At 36.9% G+C, this 22,989-nt stretch overlaps 2 protein-coding genes across 2 annotated transcripts; both read left to right on the forward strand.

The window, feature by feature from the left end:
* The first annotated feature begins 12,445 nt into the window (after positions 1-12,445).
* On the forward strand, positions 12,446-13,099 carry LOC113314856. Its single transcript, XM_026563270.1, has one exon. It carries the CDS (start codon positions 12,446-12,448, stop codon positions 13,097-13,099), a length of 654 nt encoding a protein of 217 aa, XP_026419055.1.
* A 262-nt stretch (positions 13,100-13,361) lies between these two features.
* LOC113287530 (probable polyamine transporter At3g19553) lies at positions 13,362-15,792 on the forward strand. The gene is made up of 2 exons (XM_026536313.1): positions 13,362-14,785; positions 15,083-15,792. Exons 1-2 carry the CDS (start codon positions 13,809-13,811, stop codon positions 15,624-15,626), a joined length of 1,521 nt encoding a protein of 506 aa, XP_026392098.1. The 5' UTR covers positions 13,362-13,808; the 3' UTR covers positions 15,627-15,792.
* Positions 15,793-22,989: the final 7,197 nt, after the last annotated feature.

Consider the following 22,989-nt stretch of genomic DNA (forward strand, 5'->3'; position numbering starts at 1 on the left):
AAGAAATCATCAGATTAGTTTGAAGGGAAAATTAGTAATTCTCTTTAGACCGACCTGGATGCCCTGATCCAAAGATGGGTGCCTTCATCAATTTCCTTGAACTTATCCCCTCAACCGTATTGAAGAGAGGTCATTTTCTTTTCTTCTTTTTCTTTATTCTTCTTCCTTCTTCTTCTCCTCCGTTCTTCACCTACTGGTGAATTGAGTAAATAAATCAGAGAATTCGTGATCAAAAAAAGTATCATAATATCAAGTATTGGTTGATGGTATTAGTTCGATATATTTGATTCTGATTCGAGAAGAAGGGTGATTCAGTTGGCAGAACTAGGGTTTATAGTTGATTAATGGTTTGAAGACTTAGAAGACGAAGAATAGGGCTGCGAGTAGATGAAGAAGAAAGGGTTAAGGTTTAATTTCAGTGCTGAAGTTTTTTAGGAGATGATCAAAGAATTATGGTTTCTGCTGATAGAAGTTAGAATTCAATTTAAGTAAGGATTAAGAAGAGTTGGACGGAATTACAAGATGGGTTTGCTTAATTGAAGAGTTTAACTAATGTTTTGAGTTTGAATTCAAGATTGAAGATAATTAGGGTTCATGTGTTCTTACCCAAATTGAAATTAGGGTTTCTCTGTAAATGAAAGATGGAATTGAACTGTTGAGTTGTTAAGTTTTGAGATGAATTGCTGAATCATGTTAAAGTAGGAAGAAAAAGTTAAATTGAATTGCTGGAGAGGAATATTTTTGAGGTAATTATTCATATGAATTGATTGGTGAAGTTATATAGTTTCATTGATTGAATATATGTAGTTGAGGATCGAATTAAGGTCTTAGTTGGGTATGGAATAAAGTTGGTTGTTATTTGGAGTTACTGGGAATTGTCTTATGTTGGTGATTTGAGAATTAAGAGTTACATGAGGTGGATTGCATGGAGTTGAGGTTTCTTATAAATTTTGGTATGAGTTGCTGATAGACGCATTTATGTGTCTAATTTGTCCTTAATGTTTTGTATTGTTAGTGCTCGTTTTTGTCCTTATTTTGGTGTTTTGTGTATTTGTAGGTATTTTTTGGAAATAAATATTGTTGGAAAATTCGGCTCAAAAAGTTGTTAAAGGCACCCCGGAGGACATATGTTATTAGGACTCCAGCAACGGATAAGGGGCAACCACTGGATAAGGGGTGACCTTCTTTCACAAATTCAAAATTTTTTTTTGGCGGGAAAATGGTGAAGAGAACTGGCAGATTTTCAATCGGATGTTTGGACGTGATTTAGTGAGATTCAATGGCTGAAACTCTTTGGGATGACGTGATTGGGCTTATCATGCTTGGTAAAGGCCTTTGGTTCGATCCAAATTGGCTGGATATTCCGCGAGAAGCAAATCAGGGAGCACGTCATTGAATGGAGATATTCACGGGATTTGCATGAGTTGGAATGAGTTTGCGTATGCTAGGATGACTCTAACAACCATCTTGAGTGTGAAGGAGATAAATATGGTAATTTGGCAGCTTCAGAACTCGTGGAGAAATCAAATATCTAAATTATTTCCTAAACAGACAGTGAAGAATAATGTCGAGTAATGGAAGATTATATGAAGTTATGGCGAGATATTTTGGTCCTGTTGAGTATATATAGGGTGCTGGGAACTCAGAGAGGGATTATGGAGAGTTTGGTATAGGAATAGAGCACCACATAGTCGAAAAATCAAGCTGCAGAAACTCCATTTCTGCTGCTGCAAAGCTGAAGAACACGAAGAACAGAATTACCAGGACAGTCGTTTTCCAACAGTGACAGCGACACAAGGACGACAGACTTATTTGCTACAGCGTTTGCGACACAGAGTCGTGGGTCTTAGAGCAACAATAACAGTGACACATCCTCTGTATCGTTTTTTTTGGTTTGTAACAAATATAATTGTTACAAACCCGGTTTTGAATTATTTCTCCATTTTCATCATTTGTAAACACCCTTTGAGCAATAATAATGATTTTTTAGCGTGTTTCCAACAACATGATGAGAGGCTAAATTCTCGCGTAACCAAGGCAATGGATGAAGCTATTCACACATGAATAATGGGTAACTATTTTATTTTCTCTAATATTTAATTATAATTCACTCAATCACTGCTTTTGCAGAGTTCTTAAAAGTTTACATAATTTTCTTCATTAGTTGTGATTCAATTAGATAGGTTATGCTTTGTTTAGATAATCTATTCTTAGGGGATACAATTAATATTTGAGAATATTTTTGATTATTTGTGAATTAAGAAATAAAGGATTAAAAGGCTAATTAGAGTTATGAAATATTTGACATCATTCATTCATGTGTAATAGTGGATTCTAGTGTCTTGGTTATTCCCAATATCTTGATATCACTTTATTTGAGTTTGCTATATTTTTAGTTTAAAAATTAAATCTAGAATCTTTTGCTTTCACAAGTCTTACGAACCTTTTTACTACAACTCAATCGAAAATCACATCAAATTTTTGGCGCCGCTGACGCGGACTTGTCTTTAGGCTAGAGTTTTTAGAATTTTTTTTTAGGTTTTTATTTGTTTTTATTTTTTTTGTTCTTCTTTACGTTTTTGGGTTTTTGTCTTTGCCTTACAAAATCTGGAATTTGGAGCGAAAGAAAATTCTGCCAAAGATTTTGGTGAATACTTAAAGACTTGGAGTAAAAGACAAAGCGAAAGGAGCGAAAGGAGAGGAATTTTTTTTTATAAAAAAAGAGAGACATTTTTAATTGTTTTTTTTTTTAGACTTTCATTTCCCTTATACTTTATTTTTTGGATTTTGGACTGTAAACTTTGGGACATTATTTTTAAACCCTACTGAAGGGTAGTTTAAATATTAAACTGTTTGCAGAGAAGGACGACGATTACGATATCGCCTCGGCCCCTCGGGTTCGCACATGATATAGGAGTGGTGGCCCGAGTCGACTACAACGGTTCATCCCCCGTCTGGAACGGGAGGTAAGCTTGTCGAAACACTCGCGAATCCCCTGCTAGCGAGTTACTGTATTCCTTCATTTGCATATATGTCGAGGAACTGAATACTGCTGCTTTAATTTCCTAGTAAAGGGCAAGGACTGGCCATACAAGATAAGGGTTCGGATTTCATCACCGTTCTCTTCTTGCCCGCCTTAGGAACACGTACCTACGCGAACCTAAGCTTAAAATACTGACTAGAACGAGACCGATAGGGTAACAAGCTTAATAGGAAAGTCATTCGAAAAATATTGGTTAATCTTTTAAGCATACTTCAAAGTTCATGATGGTTTCTGTGAGTTGAATGCGTGACTGCGCCGCCTTGTAATACCGGTGAGGCCTTGGGTATCAAAGCTCCACTGAGTTTCCCTCGCCTCTATTCAACTTACTTTGACTCGGATTGATTCCATAGGGGTTTACTTAAATTGTAAAGAATTCCCTTTCGAAGGATTAGAAGATGGTCTAGAAACAATCTAAGTGGAGCCATCATTCTTTTTGTTTGCTAGATAAATTAGGCTTGTTGTGGTCGAGTCAGCCTTCTTTATGTTTGTTTAGAATTCCCTTACAGTTAGGGTGTCAAACTGTTATTGTAATACCATCACAATGAATATGAGTATCCAACTGAACAATATGGACATCACTCTTTTTATGACCATAGTGTGAATAGTGGTTGGGAATGCCAACCTTTCGAAGGTTATGGGTCATACCCTGGTGAGCCCAATTACTATCCATACGTGCATCAGTCTTACGAGCAAGAAGATTATAGTACTAGTTCTTCTTCTCTAGAGGATACAATCAAACTATTGAAAAGTAGTCATTTTTATGATCCCTTTGTTCCTATTCCTCCTTTAGAAGAGTCCCTCAGGAAGTTAGCTGAGTCGACGCGTAAGTTAGATGAGATGAATAGTATAATTATAGACGAAAGAACTACAATAATGAGTGAACCTTCTTTAGAAGACCACCTCAAGCGGATAGCTGAGAAGAACGACAGAATTGCTCGAAATTACTTGAATTGCCAATATAGTGTATCCAATAATACCCTTGAGAATGAAGATAGTTATTTACATAATCAAGATAACGAGGTTAGAATTGGTAGCACTACTTGTTTTGATGAGGTTCGATCTTTTTCATGTTATTATGACGAGGATAGTGTTGATGGAGAATCATACTTATGTAGGAATAATGATCAGGAAATGGTTACTCCAATTGAGCTTTACAATGATAATATTATTTCTAGTTCAAATCCAAATAATTTTAATAATTATTCACCTATTCAAAAGGACGAGGATTTGACTAGAGATACCCTCGTTTTAGACGATGTAGTATTTCCTGTTTACAAAGTCGATAATGATTTTGAGGAACGAGTTTATTCTGAGAATAATATTTTAGAGTCTAGCGATTTAGAAACAATAGTCTTAGACGAAGAAGATGAACTCGTAGAGCTTTTAAATATGAGTGAGGATGCATCACCTGAGTATAACCTAAATGAAGCAATTGACCATTTTCAGGATTCCGATGATCTATAAATTGTAGTTAGTCTATCTAGAGACACCCAAAACTCTAAGTTTGGGGGTGATTATCATTCTCCCTGTGCTTTACCTTTAACTCTTAGAAAGTTCCCTCGTGTAGGACTTGACATTTGTGCCTCAACCATCTTACAAGATTATCTCCATACACGTTTTCCTGAACCTAGTAATGTCCAAAAAGAAGCTCAGTTGTTAGAAACCCATCCTCTGGTTGATGTGGTTAACCCAGGCTATGATACCAAGATTGACTTTGTTTTCCCACCAAAAACTTTTCTTCCAATTGTGGGAACGTTTGAATTTCAGATGTGTCGTTTATTGAGTTTTCAGACTAAACCTAATTACTTTAAGAGATTAGGGTCGACACATTTGTTTAAGGAAGACCACCACGTCCATTATGGTCATCTGTGTAAGTCAAATTTGATTGACTTAGAGGATCCCCAGTTATTCAGGTTACTTTTAATGTGCTTCTAAATTCTTAGTTGAGTATTTCCAGACTCTACAACCTGACCTTCAGGATCCTTCCTTTGAGGAAGTCCATCCAATGAAAACCTTTTATCTAGACCCTTTTATAGAGCCTGAACCTGAACCACAACTAGATATTGTTGTCTTTAAGTTAAATAAGGGTATGTTCGGTATCTTCATGGTCTGTTATGATTTTCTCTTCTTTTGGGTAACACTTTTTGATTCAGATGACCCGCAATTATTCTGGCTGCTTCTATATGATTCTTAGTGGTGACTAATCCTCTCTTAGTCTGGCTGAAGACTTTAAACTTAGCACTTCTTGGGAGGTAACCTAATATTCATGCGACACGGTAATATCTTTCCTTATATCTTTTGTTTCAAGTGGTAACAGTTTCTCCTTGTTCATGCTTTTAATTTTATCTTTATAACATTGAGGACAATGTTAGATTTAAGTTTGGGGGTACGGGAGTAACTTTTTAGTTACAATAAATAAACTCCAGAGCCTAGAAATTTATGCTTATTAAGGTTGGCACTGATCAATCTAAGTGGATGGGAACATCTTGGTTGTAGGAGTTGAGGAACCAATCTGATTAGATGGAAACATCTAAAGAGTCTATTCATAAAATCACAGCGCTCAGGTGTTAGAATTAAAAAAAACATGGTAGTTTCGCCATATCTCGTTGAATCCTAATCCTTTTGTTTTTATTTTTTAAGTGATTTGGTGGGGCACACGATTCAAGTTGTTACCATGCTAGGGTGAAATAGAGTGATTAAGATTTCAAAAAAAAAAAAAGTTGAGTATTGAGACCAGACCATCAGACCAACCGGAATAAATTCAATAAAGTCGACCGCTGGTGCTCTTGTATATGTCAGTTGTGTTTACCTAGATTTAGGATTATCGACCGTTGGTCCCCTTGTATATGCCAGTTGTGTTGATATTAGTCAGACCGGTATCTCAGTCCATTAGGATAGGTTCATCTTGGCAGAGGCCTTCAGACAGATATGGGAAACACCGTTCACTTTAAACCATCTTTTTCTTTATCCATCTTCTTAATCTTTCCATGTGATTGGTTGACTCCGGTTTATGATGTCCAGAAACTATCTGAGTAGAGCTCTGTCACTTTATATGAATTTTAGTATGCTTGAGTGCAAAATCGTGTACATCAATTGGAATTTCGCATCAGGGCACTTCCTCCTGTAGTCAGTGATTGTATGCCAACCAAGGAGATTCTTTAGTGCCTTCCAAGGTTCTGCGTAGATAGCTAGGGTCTGGAGTAATGGTTTTGTGGGTACACCTCTGTTAAACCCACCCGAGACTAACTCGATTTCATTTTTTTATTAGTTTTGCTCGAGGACTAGCAAATAATAAGTTTGGGGGTATTTGATAGACGCATTTATGTGTCTAATTTGTCCTTAATGTTTTGTATTGTTAGTGCTCGTTTTTGTCCTTATTTTGGTGTTTTGTGTGCTTGTAGGTATTTTTTGGAAATAAATATTGTTGGAAAATTCGGCTCAAAAAGTTGTTAAAGGCACCCCGGAGGACATATGTTATTCGGACTCCAGCAACGGATAAGGGGCGACCACTGGATAAGGGGTGACCTTCTTTAACAAATTCAAAATTTTGTTTTGGCGGGAAAATGGTGAAGAGAACTGGAAGATATTCAATCGGATGTTTGGACATGATTTAGAGAGATTCAATGGCTGAAACTCTTTGGGATGACGTGAATGGGCTTATCAGGCTTGGTAAAGGCCTTTGGTTCGATCCAAATTGGCTGGATATTCCGCGAGAATCAAAACAGGGAGCACGACATTGAATGGAGATATTCACGGGATTTGCATGAGTTGGAATGAGTTTGCTTATGCTAGGATGACTCTAACAACCATCTTGAGTGTGAAGGAGATAAATATGGTAATTTGGCAGCTTCAGAACTCGTGGAGAAATCAAATATCTAAATTATTTCCTAAACAGACAGTGGAGAATAATGCCGAGTAATGGAAGATTATATGAAGTTATGGCGAGATATTTTGGTCCTGTTGAGTATATATAGGGTGCTGGGAATTCAGAGAGGGATTATGGAGAGTTTGGTATAGGAATAGAGCACCACAGAGTCGAAAAATCAAGCTGCAAAAACTCCATTTCTGCTGGTGCAAAGCTGAAGAAAACGAAGAACACACTTACCAGGACAGTCGTTTTCCAACAGTGACAGCGACACAAGGACGACAGACTTATTTGCTACAGCGTTTGCGACACAGAGTCATGGGTAGCAACAGTAACAGTGACACATCCTTTGTATCGTTTTTTTTGGTTTGTAACAAATATAATTGTTACAAACCCGGTTTTGAATTATTTCTCCATTTTCATCATTTGTAAACACCCTTTGAGCAATAATAATGATTTTTGAGTGTGCTTCCAACAACATGATGAGAGGCTAAATTCTCGTGTAACCAAGGCAATGGATGAAGATATTCACACATGAATAATGGGTAACTATTTTATTTTCTCTAATATTTAATTATAATTCACTCAATCACTGCTTTTGCAGAGTTCTTAAAAGTTTACATAATTTTCTTCATTAGTTGTGATTCAATTAGATAGGTTATGCTTTGTTTAGATAATCTATACTTAGGGGATACAATTAATATTTGAGAATATGTTTGATTATTTGTGAATTAAGAAATAAAGGATTAAAAGGCTAATTAGAGTTATGAAATACTTGACATCATTCATTCATGTGTAATAGTGGATTCTAGTGTCTTGGTTATTTCCAATATCTTGATATCACTTTATTTGAGTTTGCTATATTTTTAGTTTAAAAATTAAATCTAGAATCTTTTGCTTTCACAAGTCTTACGAACCTTTTTACTACAACTCAATTGAAAATCACATCAGTTGCAGTTAAGGGTATGAATGATTTGAAGTGTTAGATGAATGTTAGGAGATGGAAGGTGTGTAGTTTTGGTGGTGGTGATGTTGAACTGGTGGATAGGTATGTTATGAAATATTGATGATGATTGAAGTTTTATGAGTCAGGAAAGAATATTAGAGAACCTATGACTCTTGAGATCGAATCGGATATGGGGTATGAAGCAATGGTGGTGTTTGAAATGAGTTTAAGGAAGGTGGTATGAGATGCAGTTGTGTTTTGCTGAACTGATAATGAGAATTAGATGAATGATTTAGGGAGGTGTGCGAAACTGTTGCAGATTGAAGTTGAATTATGGCTAGTGGTTACTATAGAGAAGGTTGAGTTAGTATTGCAGCTATGGGAGTTATATGAATGAGCATATGCAATGGATAACTATTAAGGATTCACAGTTGTGGTTGAATGTACTGAGTTGCAAATAAGCTGAATTGGTGATGAGATGAGTATAGAGTTGCAGTTAGTGTTTGCTGTAGAAGCTTAAAACTGCTGAATTGCAGTTAGTCTTTATTAACAACGATCGATTCAAATGATGAACCAGTGGGTCTCGGATCTCGAGGTAGGCGTGGCTTGTCATCAAAAGAGGTGGGAATTTATATTTAACTCTTTTGTAACCATTGTTGTTTCTTTTACAAAAGTCTTTGTTTAACAAACTCATGAATTGTCTGGTTGTGCTTTCCATGCATTGTTTAACTTTGAATTTTGATAGTTTTGTTATTTATTATAATCTTTCCATTGCTTGGAAAGGAATTTTAATGCTTTGTTTGTCTTTATTAATTGTTCTGTGGGAAATAAGAATTTCCATTTGTGGTATATAGGATGTGTTCCTTCACCCTTCTTTATATTTACGAGAATCTTATTAGACGTGGAACGGGCGTCACTATTACCCTATTAGGCGTGGAACGGGCATCAATATTAGTGAAGGAATCTGTCCGTATACATACATGATTGTTTATTTTAGTGCGTTGGTCGTCTTTTAGTGCAGGGAAAACATGTAATGTTTTCCAAATCATTCTAGTGATTACTTGACAGTTAAATGTTATTTCTAATGGGCACACCTTTTAGGGATGATGTGCTCACCCATTCCCACTTTCAGTTTCATAGATAGATCAGAGTTGCGCAGCGAAAGCTTCGAGGAGTTGAGTCCGTTAGTTGGTTAAATTCGACTATGTTTATTATGTTGTATATTTTATTTGTAAACCAAATGACTACTGTGTATGTATCATTTGAGAGAAGCTCTTATATATATATTTCAGAGCGGGGCTAGTTTTTGGGTTATGTTTCGTAGAAGATTTCTTAATTGAATGCTTAAATATATGATTTAGATCCTTAGTACCTCTTTAATTAGTTAATCTCTTGGATTAGTCAGCTACTAGCTTTGGGGGCGCTTCAGAATTAATCATACTTGATATTATACTTGTAATAGGAATTGCTCCCCTTAATTTGTATTTCATTTGTGGGATCCCAAGTGGAATAGGATAGTCGCCACCGTTCAACCAAGACGAATGGATATCAAATAGTAAATGGGAGACGCTTTATCCCTCGTTTATAGATTCAGAAATACCTGAAGATTATAAAGATTTGAAAGGAGGTGGGATTAACTGTTCAGCGTTGAAGTATTTCCTTAACCAACCGAGAAACGCAGAGCATGTATATGACTATCCTGAATTCGGAAGGATGTTTATCTTATGGGTACTGGGTCAGACATTCTTTCCAAACTCAACTTCTATTGCTCGTGTTGGTTGGCTTCAAGCGTTAGAAGATCTTGACAAAGCACCAGATTATGACTGGGGATCTGCAATTTTAGCAGAATTGTACTGTGGGCTGGATCATGCGTCCGTGGGTGGAGATAACTTCACCGGTTTCTGGGGCATCATAGAGGTAAATATCAAAATTATTATTTTAAAATTTAAATAATTTTTATGTGCAAATGTAGATTAATACAAAATACTAAAATTATAGAGTAATTTGCAGTATTGGTGGTATACCTACTTTCGTGTTAGTAAACCAATCATTAAAGACGATACCCAAAGATTTCCAATGTTGGATATGTACATCTCGACCAACTTAGCGAAGGGAACTGGCAGCGACATCTCGGGTTCCAGTTTTGTTCATAGGTTTCATCAGATGACTCGGAACCACAACAACATCGTTGTTCACCCTTACATTGATTTTCCTCAGTATGGTGATGATGTTGGACAACGTATTCTTGTTTATTCTTTGCGTAGATTTGTTTTTTACACTCCACCATTGGATAGAGGGGTTTGGTACCTGGGAGAAAGACTGCAGTACCAAATGCTAGGTATATATGCAATTGCAATTAACCCGCCACAACATATGCAAACCTCTGGATCAGATTTTGAACGGATGAGAAAAACCAATTGGGCGAGGTATGAACTAAATACACAGACGAATATGAGTGAAGCGGATTATGTCAAATGGTACACGTCGATTTCGCATTCCATAATCGGGACAAAGAACACTCAAATCTACGGGTATGATCTCCCAGTGTTATCACGCCTGTCCCATGATGCAAATATCGTTCCTAGCCAGCCACCTCCAAAAGATCCATGCTTTATGACTTACCCCTCCATGGGTGCAAGTTCTTCATCATCTTCATCAAATTTGCCTGAACTTCAGTGGGAGATGCCAAGTATTACTTCACAAGGTGAGCCAACCACGATCCCCATTGTTTCCCAAAGTATGGAACGTGATTATCCTTACAACAATGTGAGGGCCAGTGAAGGAGAGTTGAGGAGACAACTGAACGATTTGTATTGGATGACTCGGAAAATGGGAGTTATACACTTGGATGTGTGTCGGAAAAGGCACGAGAACACAATGTTTGGATTGAGTCCAACTATAAATGATGATGGGCGGCAATCACAGTCTTTTGATTCCACCAGGAGCAATAGATTATTGCACGATAGTGATGATACATTGGTGGGGGAAACACAAGTACGACAGAGTTCTTCTTCACCATACATACGGCACAATACTTCTTCACCAAAAACTGTGCCTGTATCTCAACATCAAGTATTTCGACTAGATCCTAGGCGCATTTCATCATCATTCTCTCCCTACAACCCAAATGATTGTTATACACCAGCACCACCACAACCACAAACATCTTATATGCTTGGAGAACCGAGTGCTTTCCAACAATCGCCTAGCTCTTTCCAATCGCCTAATGTTCTTCAACCATCTTTATCTCCTTATGGAAATTTATTTAATATGTTGGCAAGTGGGGATATCGCAGGTCTATCCGCAAGTCTTGGAGAATTCTTGATTCCAGAAGATAACAATGAGAGAGCTAGCGATGAGCGACGTTAGAGAGACTGTTTGTAATTTTTAATTCTGTTACATTTATAATTTTAGTTTTAAAAGTGCGACGGTCTTAATTAAATAAAAATACATATGTTTAAAATTAAGCGTTTTACATTATCTTCACTGAATTAAGGTTGACTACATTAGCTTCAAAGAAGAGGTTGAAACTGTTCAACACCTTAAGGATTTCGAAACATTTTTCGAAAGGAAAAGCCACATTTTTCCATCTTTGCCATTCAGCCAAAGATCTTGTTACCATCTCAGCATCAGTTTCACCTCTCAGTCTATATCGATTGGCTTGTATGGTTAAAGCTACAAACTCACTTACTTCTTTCCTAATTGTACGAAAACGATTTTCTATGTCGCATATAACACGACGACTCGGATTACGGGTGTCACTGCAGAACCCGTCGTGAATAACCGCCCAGAAATTACCCATGGATTTCTGCAAATAGATTCATCTTCTTCTTTAGTATACGGAGCGCGCCGAAATAACAAGGGCCGAGACATGTTCAAGAATTGAAATGAGGAGTATTTATAGCCGTTAGATCATAAGAGTTTTCAGCCGTCCAGATTTAGCCGTTGGCGCTTCTATGAAAAACGCAGCGCTGGGAGCACAAGCTCTAGCGCCTTAACCAAGAGCGCGCGCTGGAAATAAAAGCGCCAACGATTTTGTCTCCAACGCCAGCGTTGGAGTGAAGATCGCCCGTCCTATCATTAAACGCTCGCTACATCCTCCAACTCAATGAACAACCCAACAAATTTGTCGGTTGAACAATCATTTTTCATGTTTGTTGAGTCCATAATGGGATCAAAATGAACAAATCATAGGAACTTCTCTTACAGTGTGGATTATGATATCCATACCAAAATATTAGGAAGGCATCCTTATGGTTGTTTTTTGCCCGAAAACTGGCTTATGCGAGGATACGAGGGAATTTTGGTTCAAGGCGTAGTGCTTGACCTTGAGCTTTGCTTTGAAAATCTTGGAGCAAATGTGTCATTTCGGCTTAAGGGTGGTGGTGTCGGTCAAAACCGGCAACTATAAAATTGAATATAAAACTGCAAATTGTATCTCCACCCACCACTGGCAGTACTAGTGCGTTACTGTATAATATGATGTTCCCACATGGGCGTCTTTCATAGGGAAGACTCGTCAACATTATTTAGATAACTCCTATCAAAAAAATAAATAAATGCTAAACACAAGTTTTTATCAGAAAAATCAATGGCGACACCTATTGAAAGTCCTCTTCTTTCAGAGCCTGAGGTTGCTCCTCCTACAATTTCAGACACCAGAAAGAGGTTCTCAGTATATCTCAAGCTATTCTTAGTATTTGCATCCATAATTATGTTCTTTATGGGCATCATTGTTTTATGCGGATGGTTGTGGTATTACCCTCAAATTTCTCCACCAAGTATCAACATCGAGAAATTTTACGTTCCCGGACTCGACACAGCTTCAAATGACACAGAGATCATCAGCGCCACGACGATATCTTTCGAGCTTTGTTTCTCGTATTTCTCAACCAAGCGCTTCGAGCGGAGGATTTACTACGATGATGTTCAAATGGCTTTTTATTATTGCGGTACTAAGTCAAATGCTCTCATCGGAAACATTACTATACCTGCGTTTCGTCAAAATCCGTACTCTTCTTTTGGACTTTATCGTGCCGTGAGAATTGAGACTTCTGGGGTACCTTGGGATGAAGTTAGAAAAGAGGTTTCAAATGGGGGTACATCCATGTTTCATGTCGACTTAGATACAAAATTTGAGTACTCTACTGGATGGTGGAAACCAGATTTGAATTTAGGAGCTAACGTTACCGTCAATGATCATGGGATGAAGACTGCCAAATACTTGCCATTTAAGGCTAACTAGCTTACTTGTGATTCTCTTCTTGTAGTTATTATTCTTGTTCCGCATTAGTTTTCCTGTGTATTGTTACTGCGTTACTCTGTTTATAAATACCTTGTTACCATTTTGGACCTTTTGGAATCGGAAGAGCTGTACTGACTCACCTGTGAGTCGTATTGAGACATTTTAGTTGTGGCACTGGCACGCTAGCTAGCGATCCTATTCACCGCAAAGGCTTCTATATGGGAGGCACGTCATTTGCCACTTAAAGCTAAATGGTTTAACTAGCTAACACGCAGACAAGGTTTCAGTTATCGTTCAAACTGTGTAACCTTTGTAAATGAACAAAATCTAGGTTGCACTTGAGCGGTTGACTTTTGGAACAGAGACGTATTCAGCTTCGCTTCTGTAGAAGCGTTTCTGATACTCAATCTGATCCTACCCACTCTTGGCAACATCAATATCTTCTGATTAAACCACAGATAAACAAAATCATAGCTCAGATTTAGAGATTTGAAGGGAGCCAAAGCAAAGGGACTGAGGAGACAAAAATTTCTGCTAAAGAACTCAACAGATGTACACAGTAATCCTGTAATGGAATCTTGACAAGACCCATGTCAATATTTCTCTGAAACAGGTAACTGATTTTGAATTAATTCATGGAGAACTTGTACTTTGTTTGAAATTTCATAGAGAAATAGATAAAAGATTGAATTTTTTTAATTGGGTGTTGATGGGTGAAGAAGATGAAATGAAGGGTAATGTTGAGAGTAACACTGTTAAAGCAAATCCTAAATTAACAGTCTTGCCTTTAATTGCTCTAATTTTTTATGAGGTTTCTGGAGGACCTTTTGGGGTGGAAGATTCAGTTAGGGCAGGAGGAGGTCCACTTCTAGCTTTACTTGGTTTCTTAATTTTCCCTTTGATTTGGAGTATACCTGAAGCTCTAGTTACAGCTGAACTTGCAACCAGTTTTCCTCATAATGGTGGTTATGTTGTTTGGATATCAGCAGCTTTTGGACCCTTTTGGGGATTCCAGGAAGGGTTCTGGAAATGGTTCAGTGGAGTTATGGATAATGCTCTGTACCCAGTTTTGTTTCTTGATTACTTAAAGCATTCATTACCAATCTTTAATAATATGATTGCAAGAATTCCAGCTTTGTTAGGGATTACATTTTCCTTGACATATTTGAATTATAGAGGACTTCATATAGTTGGGTTTTCGGCTGTTGCTCTTGCTATGTTTTCGCTTAGTCCATTTGTTGTGATGGCTCTTCTTTCGATTCCTCGTATTAGACCTAGGCAATGGTTAGTTGTGGATTTTAAGAAGGTAAACTGGAGGGGATACTTTAATAGTATGTTTTGGAATTTGAATTACTGGGATAAGGCGAGTACGTTAGCGGGCGAGGTGGAAAATCCTAGCAAAACATTCCCCAAGGCGCTTTTTGGTGCTGTAGTATTGGTTATGTGTTCATACTTGATTCCTCTTCTTGCGGGTACTGGAGCATTAGAGTCTAAGCCAAGTGAATGGAGTGATGGGTACTTCGCAGAAGTTGGAATGTTGATAGGAGGGGTTTGGCTTAAATGGTGGATTCAGGCAGCTGCAGCTATGTCTAATATGGGATTATTTGAAGCAGAAATGAGTAGTGACGCATTTCAACTACTTGGGATGAGCGAGCTGGGAATGCTTCCGGCTATTTTTGCTTCAAGGTCAGCTATTCTAACTAATTCAATCTTCCTTCGTTTAACAGTTGGTAAATTTATCAGGTTCAATATTGTTGTACATTTTGAGACACTAGGGAACTTTTTATGATTGAAGAATTCACAGTGAATTGTTGAAAACTCTCAATTGAGATCAGATGACCAGCCTTATTAGGATGTATATATAAGTACGTAAGACTATTCACATCAGAAAGTAGCTCCTTTTCTTGAGCGAGACTGTAGATACAGAGAGAAATAGACGCCTCCGTGAGGATCTGATGATCTACTTGTTTGATAAATCTGTAGATCGAAATACGGGACCCCGACTTTCAGCATCTTGTGTTCTGCAACCGGGGTTGTGTTCTTATCATGGATGAGCTTTCAAGAGATAATTGAATTATTAAATTTTCTCTATTCATTCGGAATGCTGCTTGAGTTTGCGGCTTTTGTAGCATTGAGAATAAAGAAACCTGACCTTCACCGACCTTACAAAGTTCCTTTACAAACATTTGGAGTGACAATTCTATGTATTCCTCCCGCTTTCCTTCTTGTACTTGTTATGTGTCTTGCTTCACTCAAGACAGTTTTAGTTAGTGGGAGTGTCATTATACTAGGAGTGATTCTGTATATTACTGTAGTGCAAGCAAAAGAAAGGAACTGGATCAAATTTGAATCAGTACCAGGGGATCCTTGTGTAAATTCAAAAGAATCCCTTCCAGTAGTGTCTTATCGACAACATCTGGAAGTGAAAGATGAGGCTTCAGCAAGCCTACTGAGTGAATTCACCTCCTTAAACAGTGGACAACAATCATCTGAAAATGAATTGGAAGCGGAAACAAAATTGGATTAGTAAGGAGTCTATAACACTGGGCTCTGGAATTACTTGTGTAATAAGGATGCTTAATTTACGTTGGTTTGTATGTTTTGTTAAAGAATTCTTACATATATCACTGTTGTAACATTACTTTTTCAATGTCAGTTTACTGTTCCATTTATAGTATCAGTCATCTTTCAAACACTTTGTTTTGACATTGTTTATAACTAGATTGCTAATTGGCAATTATCGATTATAATACCTTCTCGTGCTCATAAAAACAACTCACTTCCACATCAAGAACACCTAAAAGTGATTGACTGGTTGATTTTGTCGCAGAGGAACCCCTTTGTTTGGTGTTATACGTGGTTATCGGTTACAGCCAGTTAAGGGCATCGAATGTCACAACGATAAAGCATTTCAACTGCAGTCATACCATTTCCAGCCATCAGAGCGAAGGTAGAAAGTATTTGTGTTGATTCCAGATATTCGGATATGTTGGTTGTCTAATCTTTCCTCTCAGGTAATGTAGGACAATAACCTCCCAAAATGTTAATGTATGTTTATCATCCTTTCTGATAACAGTCTGGATGTATATACCATCCTTTCCGTTCAGTCATATTTTCTTGCATACCATTCAATGTAGAAAACCAAACGACCTTGGACAAGCAACAGCCCATAATGATATGAGTTGGAATTTCTGCAGACTGAGAACACAAAGGATATTTTTCATCAAGATTTTGAATCACAGTAACAAGCTTGTCCCTTGACAGAATATGCTTGACGCGTTTCCAGAGGAACTGACCTATTCTTGGAAGCTTGTCCCTTGTTGGCAGAATATTCTCTGGAGTCTGTAATCAGGTGGATTGTTATGATGTTTTTCGTCATATATTTTCCTGTATGCAGACTTCACAGGGAAATGTATACATTTCCCTCATGATGCACTGCAATGTTAAGAATCAGTCTAGCAGTAAAGCATCAAAAAGAGAGAAGATCAAGCTTATATCCCAGTTACTACTTACTAGCAGAGCCGTCTTATGGACTAGGCCAGCTAGGCCTAGAGCCTCAATTTGTTGAGGCCCAAATTTTTTAATTTTAGTCTTTTGGTTTTATTTTATCATGCAAGTACTGTTGTGACTTAGCGTCTACCATTATTCTTGTTGGTAGTTATACTTTTTACTCTTTTGGTTTTACTGAAAGACGTTTGTTTTGTAACTAGTGCATGCTACTTGCCAATTTCGTTTAGTCATTATTTTATTTTTATATACTTTTATATAAAAACATTAAAATTTATTGCATTTAGCAATTCTCTTTAAACAAATTTAAGTATCCTTCATCTCAGGCCCAGTAAGTCCATTTAAATTATGATGAATACCATCGGCAGAAGATTATATTTTAACAAAGTCCCACTATTTTTTGAAGCATATTATATTAATTTAAAATAAAAAGAGATAATACATGAGTATGTTACCCTCACATTCATGCAATCATCAATTACATACTGTTTTTTTTTATGGTTTGGAAGAGTGGTTGTGGGCTACATCCTTAACTTGTTAAGAGGAGTTATTTCTGGAATTTACGGGATTCGAACCCCTACCTCCGCAATGGGAGGGACCATGCCAACCATCAGACTACTTAATGGTTGGCAATTACATATTGTCTTAAAAAGCGTGTATTTGTATATATTTCCTAAAGGTGGTTTCAAAGAATACCGATAACTACTGTCTACTGCCCGATTTGCTAGTGCATCTGCCGCCTAGTTGGTCTCTCTATAGATGTAGTTTATTGTATGATGCTGAATAAATCACAGTAGGTCTCTCATTTTGATCATATACCACAAACATCATTTTGTCTTGATTCTTTTGGTGATGAGATTGATTAAGTTTTATGAGTCGCATGCTTATCTATTGTATGTTGTTGATCTAACCACCATAAGCATGCTCCACGTATCGCTATTAAAACAGTGGTTATTCCTAGATGTTGTGACATTGTTACGATCGTGGTAGTTGAGTAATTTCTGTAGAAAATTCTCATTATTAATTTGATGTTACAATTAATAGAAGAAAAAAAAGTATATACAACAAAAGTTACCAAAATTAGAAAAGACCAAGACGGCAAGTATCAATTATTTGAACTCAAGATCTCTTTCTCGCAACTGAACAAAGATTACTGAACTTGATCATCCGTTTAGATCAAAAGTACTTTGTAATGCGTATCAAATCAATTAAAAGGAACTTAAAAAAATGCAGGTTTTGTGTTTATCTGATTTATTTTCAATAAACTTTATGTAATTAGCGAGTTTTTAGTAAATAATTATTAATCCATCATGAATTGGATGAATTGGTTATTTTAATTCAGATTTAGAGCTTGTTTTTGATGAGAAGACCATCGTATGAATAACTCGAGGGTTGCACCAGAAAAATGCACGTCCATTTGCCTTTGCAAGCATGCTTCGCAAGCATGTTGCCTTAAGTGCATCACTGGCTTCCGAGTACCGTCCAGGCATAATGCATGCCTTGGACTTGCGCATAGACCATTGCAAGTTTATTTCCACTTCCTTACTTCTTTTTGGCATTGAGCAGAAATCATGCACTGGTCTTGCTCGAGCCAAGGGTTTATATATCAGGATCATGAGTATCCAAGGAATGTTACCACCCCATCAAGCATGGAAACAATCATCTCTTGCATCACAATACCGAGCCAGATGATACGAGTTACCAAAATACCGCAATCATATCCACAGTTAGATGATATGAGCGACAAAAATGTTGGACCATCAATGTTGCAACTAATTGCGGCTGCATACCTACCCTATGAAGAAGGGATGAAGCATAGACTGTAATTCATAAGTCTTCGAGACAAGCAATCAAAGTCAACTCATATTGTAAGGCCAAAGGCCAAGCATGGCCTAGTCTGCTTAGGCCAAATGGTTTTTTGCAAATGATAAGCAAGAATGTGCATTGGACTTTCCTCCATCTGCACTATGATGGTGCACCCTTAGTTTCTCAACTCCACAACAAAGATGCCTAAGCATCAAGAATCTCTTGCGAGTAAGTAACGCGCCATAATGATGCTTTCGCATCATATAGTCTTTACCGACTAAGCTTTAAATCTTACTAGTGCATCTACGGTATATCCACCTTTAACCAACTATCCCTCCCTGTATATGTATTATTGACATTTTTACAACTAAAAATTAGGGACCATTTGACATGCCTGCTTCACTATTCATGGTTGTTTTTCCATGCAACCGAGTAATGCGCCATAGTGGTGCAAAATCCAGTTTTGGCCCGACAACCAACTCGAATGATGCGCCTATCATGGTATAACATTTCTCTCGGTCAGTCACCAGCTGAAGTGATCCTCCATGATGGTGCAACATCTCCCTCGGGACGCCACTACTGACCTGATGCACCATGATAATGCTGAAAAAGCGGGGGCACAACAACCACACCCAATATTTCGTTTCAACAATCTGTATGGACTAACTCTAATATATTTCCAAGAGAATCAACTAGACAGTCAGACTCAATAAAGGAAAATATATCCAAGAGTTATATCTATGATTCTCATTATAATCAGCAAATCAAACAGATAGAATCCGCGAGCCTGATTATTATGAGAAACAACTTGAGCGGTACCAAAGACCAATGTTCAAGTGTCAATCAATTTCAATCAACAACCAAAGTTTGGATTTACCAATTGATTGAACTACGCCCAACCTGTGATATTTCAATTATATAAACAAATATAATGTGGAAAAAAACTAACACGGATACCGGAAGTTTTGTTAACGAGGAAACCGCAAATGCAGAACCCGGGACCTAGTCCATATTTGAACACCACACTGTATTAAGCCGCTACAGACTCTAGCCTACTACAAGTTCATTTAGGACTGAGATGCAGTTGAGCCATAACCAATCTAACACTGATTAAGGTACAATCGCGTTCCTTACGCCTCTGAATCTCTGGATGACTCTATGCACTTGATTCCCTTAGCTGATCTCACCCACAACTAAGAGTTGCTACGAACCAAAGTCAAAGACGTTTGCAAACAAATCTGTCTCCCACAGAAATACCTACGAAGTTTTTGTTCCGTCTTTTGATAAATCAAAGTGAACATGAACCAATTGATAATCCAGTCTTATATTCCCGAAGAACAGCCTATAAATATTAATCACCTCACAATAACTTAACTATATGGTAGTAGAACAAGTTATCGTGGAATCACAAAGAATAAGACGAAGAGCTTTGTGATTACTTTTTATATCTTACCTATCAGAGATAAATCTCGAGCAAATCTTAGAGAAGATAGTACTCAATACGATAGAACAAGTAAGATCAGAATACACAACTACAGAGTAAATAGTTGGGTCTGGCTTCAGAATCCCAATGAAGTCTTTAAGTCGTCAACCTATAATGGTTTTAGAAAAAGCCTAGGTTAAAGGAGAATTGACTCTAGTCACAACTAGTATCACACAAGAGGTGTGGGGATTAGGTTTCCCAGTTGCTAGAGTTCTCCCTTGTATAGTCTTCAAATCAGGGTTGATAACTTTGTAACAAAGCAATCAATATTCACCGTTGGATGAAACCTGATTCAAGATTCAAGTTAATATATTTCCACCGTTAGATGGTCTTAGCTTGTTACACACAAATGAAATATACCTTAATTTAGATATGGGTAACCGTACCTAAACGTGTATGTTGAGTTGGCTCAATAACAGTTAACCGAAGTTAACCACATGAACACTTTTGTGTTAACCATGTTCATCTTGACACTCTTAGATCAAATGATACTCAAATGAATCTAATTGTGTTACTCATAGAGTTGTTCAATTGTTTATATTCTCATAGAAATATACAAGACACAATTGAAGCAAAATCGGATTGATTCAAAAGAATCAGTTCATGAACATTTAGCTACGGTTTGCAAAGATTGCATTCCTTAATATATAAATGTATTTTTCATGAGTATGAAATCATACTTAACCAGTTTAGAACTTGAACTACTTAAGTTTGCAAACCGGTACACAAACTTAAGTTCCGTACATTGGTCACAAGCCGACCATTTGCAAATGGTTACGCAAACATTAGCTCCGGAACGAAGTCAGTTGAGACCGTTTGCGAACGGGTACACAAACTTGGTTCCTGGACTTCAACAGTTAAATCAGTTTGCGAACGGGTATGCAAACTTAACTTCCGGTCATGAATTCCATCAAAACAGTTCGTACACTTAGTACACAAACCCTAATGTATGCAGACAAGGGTTTTAGCTCATAACTCCCATTTCAATTATTGAAACATTCTTAGAAGACGCAATAGCTGTCTCGCACAAACAATTAGCTTATAAGCAATTTTCAAGTGATCGAATGATTAATTGGAAACATTATAAGTCTACATCAAATGACTATCTCACACAATCATGTAAGATGATACCAGGTGATTTTCACATGATCATCTTTTGACTTTCGTCAAGAATACTGATGAACGTAGTTAAAGCAAAAATCTTTCCAACACATATTTCGATAAATAGATAAGCGAGTTAAACTCAGCTTGAAATATCAAGTGTGTATAATGTAAAAGTCTATATAGCTATACGACTTAGTCTCAATAGGAGATAAAATATAATAGACTTCCGCGTGATAGATAATTTAAAGTATCCACATATCTTTTGTTGATGAAGTTCCTCCAAGCTCCCCTTAATAGATCTTCGTCTTCAATCGATGAACTCCATGAAGTCTAAAGCTCAACTACACGTTCTATCCTAATTAGAGACATAGCTATAAGTAGACTAGAAATCAAGACTTATAGTTTTGACAACTAAACTTGACAAACAAGCTTGAGATAGAAACCCTTGTGAGTTCGACCGAGCAATGCTCTAATAAATGTTATATTAGTTCTTGGACAATATTCCTCTCAATATGCAACATTGTCTTGAAATGATGATTAATCTCATTCAAATGACGTACCTTTGAGCATGCGCCATGCTAAAAGTGCAAGTATTGCAGAAAGTACAACAATTGTTGAAAAATGTTATTGGACGTTTGAACCTTTAGATTTACGAATCTAAGATTTAGGTTAATGAACTTAATTAGAAAAGTGTCAGAAAAAAAAAATTTAATCAAGGTTCTAAAACTCAATAAATAGGTTCGAGAACGTAAGTATGTTGGGTCCATGAATCTTTCTCTCTCTATTAGGTTCCCGAACTCAAAACATAGGTTCGCGATCTCAAACAAAGACGAGTTTAGAAAAATTCTTTTTCTTCAAGCTTTGCGAACTTAAAACATAGGTTCGCAATCTAAATGCTTGAAATCTCCCCCTTTGTCAATTTTAGTGACAAATCTATCAATACATATGGATTACAAAATAAATAATTGTGAACTTAACCACAATTATTTCCGTACTTTTAGAGAAAAAATCTGTATCTTTCCATTTTTATCTCAATTTCACTTGCAAAAACATAAAAAACTATCATGATGATCTATGAACACAGAAGAAGAAAACATAAAGTTAGAAGTAATGGCAAGTTGTATGAGCAGCATACGGTTGGTTGCTGTTGCAGCAACTGTTCTGCAATGTGCAACTGCACAAACATCTCATGTAGTTGGAGATAGTTTATGATGATCATTCCTGCATCTACTTCTATTTATTCCACTTTGGGTTCAAAAAAAACATTCAAAATTGGTGATTGTCTTGGTATGTATACCTATGAGTTTTCTGATCAGAGTTATCTTAATATGTTCAGTTTTGGATTCACAATTTAGTTTGATTGTTAATCTTTTTTGTGTTGTATAGTTTATGTTTGCAGTATTCAATTTTTCCATTGGAATCCACACAGCTGGAGAAGTATCCAAAGCGGATTGCAATAGTTGTAACTCAACTTCTACCCCAATTGGTGCTAATATTTTTTGTGTTGTATAGTTTATGTTTGCAGTATTCAATTTTGCCATTGGAATCCACACAGTTGTAGAAATATCCAAAGCGGATTGCAATAGTTGTAACTCAACTTCTACCCAATTGGTCCATTGTTGACGTTCAATCTAGCAAAAATTATTACTACATTTGCACAGTTGGTGGTTGGTGTTCAGCTCATCAGAAATTGTCTATCAGTGGAAAGCTTAGTTTTTAACTTAGGAAAAGATGTTGGATGATCGTATTTTCTAGAGCGAGAGACGAAAAGAATAAGTTAATTTAAATTGAAGGTACGAAAACTTTTTCTTCTTCTAAGAGTACGGTAAATAAATGTGGTTAAGTCCACAATTAGTTGGAAGACGTATATGTAATTAGCAGATTTGTCCATAATTGTCTTAGTACCTGCTCTTTCTGTAATGCAGAAACTGAAACTTTACAACATCTCTTCTATAACTGTCAAATCATAAAAGAAATTTGGAAAGCTACT

This window comes from Papaver somniferum, chromosome 1 (genome assembly GCF_003573695.1).
Source record: "Papaver somniferum cultivar HN1 chromosome 1, ASM357369v1, whole genome shotgun sequence".
Lineage (NCBI taxonomy): Eukaryota > Viridiplantae > Streptophyta > Magnoliopsida > Ranunculales > Papaveraceae > Papaver > Papaver somniferum.

What these genes read in the sequence shown, in the direction of transcription:
- LOC113314856 (XM_026563270.1), top strand. Translation starts at nt 12,446, where the DNA reads ATGGCGACACCTATTGAAAGTCCTCTTCTTTCAGAGCCTGAGGTTGCT.
- LOC113287530 (XM_026536313.1), top strand. Translation starts at nt 13,809, where the DNA reads ATGGGTGAAGAAGATGAAATGAAGGGTAATGTTGAGAGTAACACTGTT. An exon ending in CCGGCTATTTTTGCTTCAAG is followed by an intron (nt 14,786 to 15,082) that starts GTCAGCTATTCT and finishes ATAAATCTGTAG; the next exon opens with ATCGAAATACGGGACCCCGA.